Source organism: Grammomys surdaster, unplaced genomic scaffold, assembly GCF_004785775.1.
Source record: "Grammomys surdaster isolate TR1022 unplaced genomic scaffold, NIH_TR_1.0 67, whole genome shotgun sequence".
In the NCBI taxonomy this organism is placed as follows: domain Eukaryota; kingdom Metazoa; phylum Chordata; class Mammalia; order Rodentia; family Muridae; genus Grammomys; species Grammomys surdaster.
This window is the reverse complement of record NW_021604569.1, coordinates 8,260,445-8,272,542: the sequence shown is the minus strand read 5'-3', so window position 1 is coordinate 8,272,542 and position 12,098 is coordinate 8,260,445. Positions and strand designations below refer to the sequence as shown.

At 38.6% G+C, this 12,098-nt stretch overlaps 1 protein-coding gene across 2 annotated transcripts in view; it reads left to right on the top strand.

Moving 5' to 3' along the window:
* Wdpcp (WD repeat containing planar cell polarity effector) overlaps positions 1 to 11,682 on the top strand; it is a 292,940-nt gene extending 281,258 nt beyond the window's left edge. For both annotated transcript variants that reach the window (XM_028778483.1, XM_028778475.1), the window contains exons 16-18: positions 3,048 to 3,205; positions 4,375 to 4,403; positions 11,158 to 11,682. In XM_028778483.1, the coding sequence (XP_028634316.1) occupies positions 3,048 to 3,205; positions 4,375 to 4,403; positions 11,158 to 11,208 (238 nt within the window). In that variant the 3' untranslated portion in view covers positions 11,209 to 11,682. The remainder of the gene's footprint in view (positions 1 to 3,047; positions 3,206 to 4,374; positions 4,404 to 11,157) is intronic.
* The last annotated feature ends 416 nt before the right edge of the window (positions 11,683 to 12,098 follow it).

Here is a 12,098-nt window from a genome sequence, read left to right as displayed (position 1 = left end):
ACCTTTGGTGACTGTACATGGGATGAATACCCAGGTGGAATAGTCTCCAGACGGCCCCTCCTTCAGTTTCTGTCCCACACTTTGTCTCCATGTTTCCTCCCTTGAGAATTTTGTTACTCCTTCTAAGAAGGACCGAAGCACCCACACTTGGTCTTCCTTCTTCATGTGCTTCACGTGGCCTGTGAGTTGAATCTTGGGAATTGCAAGTTTCTGGGCTAATATCCAATTATCAGTGAGTGCATACCCTGTGTGTTCTTTTGTGAATGGGTTACCTCACTCAGGATGATATTTTCTAGTTCCATCCATTTACCTAAGAATTTCTCAAATTCATTGTTTTTAATAGCTGAGTAATACTCCATTGTGTAAATGTATCACATTTTTTGTATCCATTGCTCTGTTGACGGATATCTGGGTTCCATCCAGCTTCTGGCTATTATAAATAAGGCTCCTATGAACATAGTGGAGCACGTATCCTTGTTATATGTTGGAGCATCTTCTGGGTATATGCCCAGGAGTAGTATAGCTGGGTCCTCAGCTATGTTCAATTTTCTGAGGAAGCACCAGACAGATTTCCAGAGTTGTTGTACTATCTCGCAATCCCACCAACAATGGAGGAGTGTTCCTCTTTCTCAACATCCTTGCCAGCATCTGCTATCACCTAAGTTTTTGATCTTAGCCATTATGACTGGTATGAGGTGGACTCTCAGGGTTGTTTTGATTTGCATTTACCTGATGACTAAGGATGCTGAACATTTCTTTAGGTGCCTCTCAGCCACTGGAGTTTCCTTAGTTAAGAATTCTTTGTTAAGCTCTATACCCCATTGTTAATAGGGTATTTGGTTGTCTAGACTCTAATTTCTTGAGGTCTTTGTATATATAGGATATTAGCCCTCTATCGGATGTGGGATTGCTAAAGATCTTTTACCAAGTGTCCTTTGCCTTGCAGAAACTGCAATTTTATGAGGTTCGATTTGTAAATTCTTGATCTTAGAGCATAAGACATTGGTGTTCTATTCAGGAACTTTTCCCCTGTGCCCAAGTATTCGAGGTTCTTCCTCACCTTCTCCTCTTTTAGTTTCAGTGTATCTGGTTTTATATGGAGGTCCTTTATCCACTTGGACTTGAGCTTTGTACAAGGAGATAAGAATGGATCGATTTGCATTCTTCTACATGTTGTCCTCCAGTTGAACCAGCACCATTTGTTGAAAATGCTGTCCTTTTTCCACTGGACAGTTGTAGCTCCTTTGTCAAAGATCAAGTGACCATAAGTGTGTGGGTTCATTTCTGGGTCTTCAATTCTATTCCATTGATCTTCCTGCCTGTCTCTGTACCAATACCATACAGTTTTTATCACTATTGCTCTGTAGTACAGCTTGAGGTCAGGGATGGTGATTCCCCCAGAAGTTGGCTTATTGTTGAGAATAGTTTTCGCTATCCTGGGGTTTTTGTTATTCCAAATGAATTTGAGAATTTCTCTTTATAACTCTGTGAACAATTGAGTTGGGATTTTAATGGGGATTGCATTGAATCTGTAGATTGCTTTCAGCAAGATGGCCATTTTGACTATATTAGTCCTGCCAATCCATGAGCATGGGTGATCTTTCCATCTTCTGAGATCTTCTATTTCTTTCTTCAGAGACTTGAAGTTCTTGTCATACAGGTCTTTCGTTTGCTTGGTTAGATTCACACCAAGGTATTTTATATTATTTGTGACTATTGTGAAGGGTGTCATTTCCCTAATTTCTTTCTCAGCCTGTTTATCTTTCATGTAGAGGAAGACTACTGATTTATTTGAGTTGGTTTTATAACCAGCTACTTTGCTAAAGTTGTTTATCAGGTTTAGGAGTTCTCTGGTGGAAGTTTTGGAGTCACTTAAGTATACTATCATATCATCTGCAAATAGTGATATTTTCACTTCTTCCTTTCCTATGTTTATCCCTTTGACCTCCTTTTGTTGTCTAATTGCTCTGGCTAGGACTTCCAGTACTATTTTGAATAGTAGGGAGAGAGTGTGCAGCCTTGTCTAGTCCCTCATCTTAGTGGGATTGCTTCAAGTTTCTCTCCATTTAGTTTGATGTTGGCTACTGGTTTGCTGTAAATTGCTTTTACTATGTTTAGGTATGGGCCTTGAATTCCTGATCTTTCCAAGACGTTTACCATGAAGGTATGTTGAATTTTGTCAAATGCTTTCTCAGCATCTAGTGAGATGATCATGTGGGTTTTTTTTTCTTTGAGTTTGTTTCTATAGTGGATTACATTGATGGATTTCCGAATATTGAACCATTGCTACATTCCTTGGATAAAGCCTACTTGATCATGATGGATGATTGTTTTGATGTGTTCTTGGATTCGGTTTGCTAGAATTTTATTGTGTGTTTTTGCATTGATATTCATAAGGGAGATTGGTCTGAAGTTCTCTTTCTTTGTTGGATCTTTGTGAGGTTTGGGTATGAGTGTGATTGTAGCTTCATAGAATGAATTAGGTGGTGTTCCTTCTGTTTCTATTTTGTGGAATAGTTTGAGGACAATGGGTATTAGGTCTTCTTGAAGGTCTGATACAATTCTGCACTAAAACCATCAGGTCCTGGGCTTTCTTTTTGGTGGGGAGACTTTTAATGACTGCTGCTATTTCCTTAGGGGTTATGGGACTGTTTAGATGGTTTATCTGCTCCTGATTTAACTTTGGTACCTGGTATCTGTCACTGGTATCTGGTACTGCTCAGCTGCTCTAGGAAGGTTCAGGATATGGTGTCTTCATGGGAGCAGACCTCCTAGGTGTCTGCCCCAGCCAAAAGGACCAAGCAAGGGGCGGAAGGGGAGTCGGTACTTTCTTTTTAATATGATGGTATTCAAGTGATTATATTGTTGGAAGGTTTCAGGAAATATAAATTTATATTTTCAAAATATTCAGAAGCTTGAAAATATTTAATATGCTCACTATATGCATTAGATTATAGAGCTCTTTCTGTGACATACCTACATTGAGTTTTTTTTCCTTAATTTTTTCCTTAATTCCATTTTCCATTTAATAACCTCCCACTTGACAGATGGGCAATTGAGAGAACAACTGAGGAAGAGGAGGAAGAAGAAGAGGAGGAGGAGGAAGAGGAGGAGGAAGAGGAGGAAGAGGGGAAGGAGGAGAGAAAGGAAGAGGAGGAGGAGGTCTGCACTGACTCTTCAGTGGCCACCACCCAGGATGCAGAAGGTAATGGAGCTTAGGTCCCACAGAGGATGATAGGAAACAGGACATTTCAGGAGTTTCTGTAAATTAGTGATGAGAAACCTTAGCATTTCTTGTGAGTGAGACTGTTAGTCCCTGATAAATTATCTGATAAAAACAAAGGCAGCCATTGATGATTGTATGAATAAATACATCTGAGGAGCCTGTTAAATGTTGATTCTAATTCAGTAGGTCTAGAATGGACCTTGAGTCCATGTTTCTAGCAAGCTCTCATGTGACACATATATGGTAAGCTGAGCAGGCTCAATCTGAGAATCTCTGGGAAAGTAGCTTGCCTCTTGTCCAATTTAGGAGGGAAGCAGTGTATGCATATATATAGTAAATATGTAACAAAAGCAACTTTGTAAGAGGCTACCTAAAAGTGGTTCCAGAAAAGAGTGTGCCAAAGTGATAGCAATCACTGGCAGCCAGCATGGCCAGCTAGACAGACCTAGAAATGCATGCGACTATTCTGTGTCCCCTCACCACTTCCCATGATGACTCTAGCTTGACCAACTCATTTTGTCTCTCATTCCACTTGCTCTATACTGCAATCGTAAGGTGTGTGTGACTGAGCACCTTATAAGGAAGGAAAGGGAGTCTATGCAGATCACAGGTCAAGAGGATCGTATAAGAGGTGGAAGTTACAGGAGCAGCAGTGTGTCCACAAATGAGCCTCTGTGCATGGACTTTCACTGTCCAGTCTGAGCTCTGGCGCTGTAGGTGAACTGTAACTGCCATGCTGTGACGACATCAGTATAAAAAAACAAGCTCCAAAGCACTAGAAAGGCAGAGGCAGGCAGATCTCTGTGCACTCAAGGCTAGCTTCATCTACCTAATGAGTTCCAGGATAGTCAGGGCTAGTGAGACAAGCTCTCTAAAAACAATCTTTTAGACAGGAACAATATGTGCATCTTCTACTTACTTGAGTGCAGATATAGAGTCTTGAGAGTCCAGAAAGCTAAGTATTCCCTCATAATCGACACTCTTATATTGGTTAAAATCTGATTATCATTTTCTCTAACATTTTCAACATTTTAATTTATTTGTGGTTATTAGATTAATTATTATATTATATTAATTATTTTATTATATATTATTATTTGTTATTATGTTATTAGAGTATTGGTATTCATGTTGTGATCTCATTTTAGGGGAACTGAAAGAAGACCAAAGGAGACAGGTAAAGTGCTCTGTGAGAGAACTGTACAACTGGCTTAACTCTACAAATGCTGTCTGTTGGCCTACATTAACCAGACTATAGCTATTTAGCTTTTTATTTTTAATAAAACTCCCTCTAAAGCCATCAACAGTTAAAAATTAGTAGCCTTGGAGCAAAGTAATACAGCAGTGATCTGTATCTGTTTGTATCTGTGTATGTCTGAGTATCTGTGCATATCACTCTCTCACTAGTGAATGCTTGAAATTATTCAGAAGACATAAAAAGACTTAGCATAGGAAACTTATCTAATGCCATTAATTTTATATAATTTTATAAGAAATTCATATAGAATATAATTTTTGACAGGTGCTCCTAAGCCCTTCTCTGTATTCTGTCTCTGACATCTAAGTTCATCAATTAAAAAAAAAGTCACGTAAGAAAAGACCTCATAGTATATGAGTAATAGTATATGAACATAAACGGTCATGTGAACTGACTTATATAGGGCATCATTATGAATGAAGGCTGCACAATTAATGGCTTCCCTTTGGACAAATCATTTTAATCTCTTTAAGGCTGAAGGTCTTCGTTTTTAAACAGATATGAATCCATGTTCTCCATAGGATAGTCATGAAGGTATTTTCTGAATGAGTGAAGTAGAAGTTTGTTAATTATAACTATTAATAAATAGTAATTATCAGCATCATTACTTTAATCTACTTCTTTCTTATTTTTAAGTTCACTCTGTAGTCCAGGTTCATTAGAGCTCACCGTATAGCCAGCCCAGACTAGCCTCAAACACAGGCCAATTCTCCTGCCTCATCTTTCCAAACGCTGTGATTAAAAGGGCTAGTCTCTACCTGGCTCAACCAACATCTTTATAGTCATACCTATATTGACATTATTTTTAAATTGAATTTACTTAAGGAAAAGAGCCTATACTCCAATGGATATGCATGAATAATCTGAAGCATTCAGTTTGCTATGTGTGTGTGTGTGCTATTTATTTAAAATATTCCTTTTTAATGACTTTTAGAAATGAAGCTTTACATTTGTTTCTTTTTTGTGTGTAGGGGTGTGTGCCACAATGCACATGTGAGGGTCAGAGGACAATTTTTGAGACTGTTCTCTTATTACAACATGCAGATTCCAGGGTTCAAACTCATGTGCCCAGACTGAGCCATCTAAATATACATATACAGATACAGGTACAGGTACAGGTACAGGTACAGATACAGATGATACAGATACAGATACAGATACATATTCTCTCTCCCCTCTAGCTAGTCCTCTTTCTAGTCTTCTACTTCCATTTCATATAAAACACATAACTATCTATGTGCATATTATGTTTACAAATAGATAACCATATATGATCTAGCGTCCACTAGAGACAGCACATGTTTCTTTGTTGATAATCTCCTGTTCCATCCATTTCCCTACTAATTTCATAATTTAATTTTTTTTTGGTTTTTTGAGACAGGGTTTCTCTCTATAGCCCTGACTGTCCTGGAACTCACTCTGTAGACCAGGCTGGCCTCGAACTCAGAAATCCGCCTGCCTCTGCCTCCAGAGTGCTGGGATTAAAGGTGTGCGCCACCACTGCCCGGCCATAATTTAATTTTTTTATGGCTTACTAAAATTTTGTTGTGTATATATACCATGCTTTCATTATTTTTTTGTGAATTAACAACTTGCCTGACTTGGATATTATAATAGTGCTTCAATAAACATGAATATGTACTTTTAACATAGCAGAGTGTTTTCTTTTGCTGTAATGAAACACCTAAGGCTATGTACTTCATAAAGAATATATTTTTGACTATAGTATGGAGGCTGAAAGCACAGGATGGGTAGTCCTATCAGTTCAGCAGCTGGCAAGGGCTTCATGAGGGCATTTCAGAGGTAGGAGTGTGTGTAGAGAAGTTGCAGACATCAGAGATCAGAGTTAGACTTGCTGCTTTACAACAGTGCAGTCTAGTCCAGTATGAGGTCCTGTGGAGAAGAGTTCCTCCAGTGTCTTTTTTGCTGTCACTAGCCTCACCTCTTAAAGGTCCTATAACCTGGTAATGCTTTCAGTAAACCAGCTGTTAGGTAAGCCACCTCAACCTTTCCACATTTTTATCACCTCTTTTCCAACTTCTATTGGATATAATCAACAAAAAATAAAATTTCAGGAATTATGACATCTTCCAGGTACTTACCATGGGTGATACCAGCCTTAAGTGATTTTGGTGAAGATGTGGCTCTCACAAGCATTCTTGGGTGACGGTGCTTCCACCCCATATAACTGAGATGAAGCAATTCTTGAGATGAAGCCTCTTGGCACCATCAGAACCCAGTATATGAGCTACCATAGCAACAAGCCCTGGATACCCTAATACACCTGAAAAGCAAGATTCTGACCAATTTCACTTAGCCAAACTAACTAGAGGGCACAGAGGCAGTATCCAAATTAACAAAATAAGAAATAAAAAAGAGAGACATGGCAAGAGAAACTGAGGAAATTAAAAAAGATCCAAAGTATTGACAAAACTGGAAAATCTAGATGAAGTGGATGATTTTCTAGAAAGATACCAGGTATCAAAGTAAAATCAAGACCAGGTAAACTATCTAAACAATCCCATAACCCCTAAGGAAATAGAAGCAGTCATTAAAAGTCTAACCAAAAGAATAAAAATCCCAGGACCAGATGGTTTCAGTGCAGAATTCTATCAGACTTTCAAAGAAGAACTAATACAAATGCTTCTCAACCTATTCCACAAAATAGAAACAGAAGGAATACTACCTAATTCATTCTATGAAGCCACAGTTACACTGATACCTAAACCACACAAAGACCCAACAAAGAAAGAAAACTTCAGACCAATTTTGCTTATAAATATCAATGAAAAAATACTCAATAAAATTCTCAAAAAACAAATCCAAGAACACATTAAAAACCATCATTCACCAAGATCAAGTAGGTTTCATCCCAGGGATGCAGGGATGGTTTAATATATGGAAATCCATTCATTAATGTAATCCACTATATAAACAAACTCAAAGAAAAAAAACCACATGATCATCTCACTAGATGCTGAGAAAGCATTTGACAACATTTAACATCCTTTCATGCTAAAACTTTTGGAAAGATCAGGAATTCAAGCCCCATACCTAAACATAATAAAAGCAATATACAGCAAACCAACAGCCAACATCAAACTAAATGGAGAGAAACTTGAAGCAATCCCACTAAAATCAGGGACAAGACAATGCTGCCCTCTCTCTCCTTATCTATTCAATATAGTACTCAAAGTTCTAGGTCAAAGGGATGCAAATTGGAAAAGAAGTCAAGGTATCACTATTTGCAGATGATACAATAGTATTCATAAGTGACTCCAAAAATTCCACCTTATCTGACATCAGTGGGAGGGGAGGCAATTGGTTCTGTGGAGGCTTGCCCTCTCAGTGGAAGAGGATGCCAGAGGGGCGAGGCTAGGTGGGTGGGGGAGCACACTCTTAGAGGCAAAGGAGGGGGATGGAGTGGGAGGTTTGCAGAAGGAAGACCAGGAAGGGGGACAACATTTGAGGTCCATTTGTTTATGTAATTGATATGTATTATTGATTATACTATTTCAAAAAGTAGGAATTTTGAATGGTTTTCCTCCTCAACAAGTTGGTTTCTATGACAGAAAGTTTATAAAAAGCAGGAAAAGAATTGATCCTTTCCTTTTTCAGTATTTAGCACAAGGATCAGCAAACATTTTCTATAAAGTGCCTGATAGAAAATATTTAGGCTTTGTAGAATATAGTGGTGTTACAACTGTGTTACTCTGATGGTATACCAGAAGAAAAAAAGAATCCTAAGTCAGTTCTTAATTGAAGGTTCTTGTGTTGCTAAAAAATATATATATATATAATTATAATAAAAACATGGATTTCATACAGTGTTGTAAAATAGGCTTTGATTATTTTTTTTAGCAAACATTTCAAAATGCAAAAAGTCTTTGTGGGAAGACTTTGGATGTCTATCTTTTCCTTTTTACTTGCAAGCCTTGCAATGTCAGAGGGCAGATTGGCTGTATCCCATTAGCCATAATTATACTGACCCCAGGTTCAGAGTAACGAGGGAGGAGGGTTGCTTTGAGTTTAAAGGTAACCTTGGAAGGTCTCAAAAATAAAGTGACTCTGTCATATCTTGTAGCTTGGCTGGTAAGATGGATTGGAGGGTTAAGATACTTGCTACCAAGACTGAGTTCAATCTCTCTGATCTACATAGTGAAAGGAGGGAGCTGACTCCCCCAAGTTGTCCTCTTAGCTCTGAAAGTGCATTACTTGTTATAACTCTGGTTTATGCCAGGTGTGGTAGTGTATACTGTAATCCTGGCACTTGGGAGTTAGAGGTAGAAGAAGCAGATGGTCCAGACCAATCATGGCTACACAGTAAGTGAGTTTCAGGCCAGCATGGACTATGGCAGATTTACAGCACAGGCTGTAAACTTTCTTAAGGTTCTGTGGCCAGGTTGAGTACTGTTTTGCTGTTCAGAACAGAAATTACATAGTGTTTCCCAAGTAACCTAATGCAAGTACAAGGAAGAGAATATATAACTCTGACGAGATAGTAATATCCCCAGTGTAACATGGTTTCCTGTTAAACAAAACATGGTTTTGTTTCCAAAGGCTCCAACCTTGCTCCTCTTGGAAATTAGTGCTTGTTAAATCAGAAACATGAGGAGACACCATTAGTAACGTGGAGGAAATCTATCATTAAATGAGACAAAGAAGATAACAGCATTAAGTGACAGTAGCCCAAATCCAGCTATAGCAAAGCAGCTCTTAATGTGCTGTTGAATCTACTTAGCAAAGTCTGAATGCACAAAGAGAAAGTGACCTGGTCCTGGCCAGCACTGGGTGGCAACCATAGTACATGACAAAATCATATGTAGAAATCAGTTGAGAAAGTCAGAATACCATTTTGTTGCTGTAAATTACTACAAAAATTAACATGCACTGTAATTCAGTCAAGGATTAGCGTGATATCAGCACACAGTAAAGGTTGAGGTCAGCCTTTCTGTGAATGCAACTTCTAAAACCAGAGAAACAAAGCAGAACTCCCCAGTCTCCAGTGCTTATCAGTGACTAAAGCCTCACCAGACTCAGTCTAGTAGTCCTCCTTTGACAAGAACCGTTTCTAGAACTGGTAAACACAGGAAAAGAGTCTATGCCCAAGAACATCCATCACAGCATTATTTATAAAAAGAGAAAATCAAAAACCATATAAAATTAATTTGAAAGGAATTTTTAAGCTATAATATATAATGGAATAAAACTCAGACGTTAAAATCAGAAACTATTTATCCAAATGTCAGTTGAGGATACAGTTTAATGGTAGAGTGTTTCCCTAGCATGCACAATCCCTAACATGACATAGATGTGTATGTGTTTATGACCTTTAAAATAATTTCATTTATTAAAATACATACGGAGAAATAATGAAAGAAAATATTGAACCATATGTTTCCATTTTCTAAATTGTATTTAATGAATATTCTTTACTTTTAATAATGTTAAATTATCACATATAAAATACGTTATTGTGTTAATCTTGATAAGTCTACCTAAGATAAAAAGGATACCAGTCAATGTCCAAAGGCAATGGTTCTCAACTTGTGAGTGGTGACCCTTTGAGGGTTGAATGACCCACTCACAGGGATCACATATCAGATATCCTACATATCAGATACTACATTATGATTCATAACAGTAGCAAAATTACAGTTATAAAGTAGCAATAAAAATAATTGTATGGTTGGGGTCACCACAGCTTAAAGGGTCTTAGCATTTGGAAGGCTTAGAATCACTGCCCTAAAGTAAAAGTTTTAAGAACCAAATGGATTTTAAAGCAAGCATTTCAGAAAAAAAATATTTTTTAAGAAAACTCTGGCATCAGTGGAAGGAAAGGGAGACAGGTGGGAGTGGGGAGCAGGTGTGTGAGGGCAGGGTCAAGGGTGGAAGGAAATAAAGAAAAAAGAAAGAGGAAAGACAAAAGCAAGCTGGGAACTGGAGTGCAGATCCTCAGAATGCACATAAAATCTGGGCAGGCATGATGGTCACAAGTAATCTCAGCACTTGGGATGCAATGAGAGGCAAGCTGAATTAGCCAGAATTGGCAAGCTTAAGACCAGTGAGAGACCCTGCCAAAATAAGAGTGGAAAGCACCTGCTGTCTACCTCAGACTTCCATGTGCACATGTGCCCATGTGCACGCGTGTACACACACACACACACACACACACACACTCCATACACACACACATACTCCATACACACACACACACACACACACACACACACACACACTCCATACACATACAACAAAAATAAAAGAGAAAAAGAAGCACATGTTCTCGGAGCCTTGAGCCACACTGAGGTCCTGGCATTTATAGATGCTCCACAGCCTAGTCCTAGCCCTCCTGCTCTGCCTTTTGATCCCTATGTATTAGTTCTGGATAGACTTTATAAAGAGCTATCAGAATTATAGCCACTGAGTAAGATAAACATGGAGGTCTGTTTACATATAAGCATGGTGCATTTTTATTTCCTTTCACTGTTTTGAAATACTTAAGAATAGTAAAGACATGAATGTTAGGTTGAGTATAGTAAAGACATGAATGTTAGGTTGAGTATAGTAAAGACATGAATGTTAGGTTGAGTATAGTAAAGACATGAATGTTAGGTTGGTGTGTTACTCTGTTTGAACATGGTTTTAATTGTTTTTATCTTTTCACTTGCAGGACATTGGAGATGTTGGTTCTCTCAGAATGGTTCACTTCGGTTTGGTATAAATCATTGGAAACTCCAAAAAGAGAGCTGCCCTTTTTGTATCTTTTCTATTGACCTGTTCAATAAAAACCTTCACGTGTGGATTTTAATAGAAGGAAAGATAGTACATGCAGCACAGCATAACAATAGCAAAGCAGCACTCAGTAAAAGTCCCTAAGCAATTGTTTTCATAATGTGTGAGCTTTTCAAATTCTGAAACTATGCATTTGGAGCATCAGAGGTAAAACATTTAAACTCGTTCTCCTGAATATTTTAAACTTTTCCTCCCCTGGGGACTGGATGATTCAGTAGCTACAAGCACTTGTTCTTACAGAGGACCCAGGTTCAATTCCCACTACCCACATAGTAGCTCATGACTGTCAATAACTCCAATTCCAGGGGAGCCAGTGCCCTCTTCTGACCTCCTCAGACACCAAGCACAGACATGGTGTGAGCAAACCACTTATACATATATAATAAAATAAATCCTTACAAAATTCTTCTCCTGCTTTTATTCACATTACTAATAAGATGTTTATTAAGCAAACGTTTCTGTCCAGACCTCCTAAAACAAAAAAATTCTCCATTGCAGATTTTTGCACTGAGGGACTGATAGCCTTGCTACAGCCAGCATGGTGTAGGAGATATGAGCTCCTTTAGCACAGGCTTCCTCTCTCCACATTCCTTCCACTGTGCCACATGGAAATGTGAAAATGTGGAATACATGGGGCAGAGGGCAGAGGGTGGCTAATTCTGTCTCCTATGGCTGTGACATGCTGTCCTTTGTCTCTTACCCCAAGTCCCACCCATCTTCTCCCAGAACCTATAAAGTTCTTTCTCCAGATCCAGTCCCTCAGTCTAGTCCCCAGCTCTGTAGCAGAACTCACCTGGCAGCATGGCCTGCCCTGCCCTG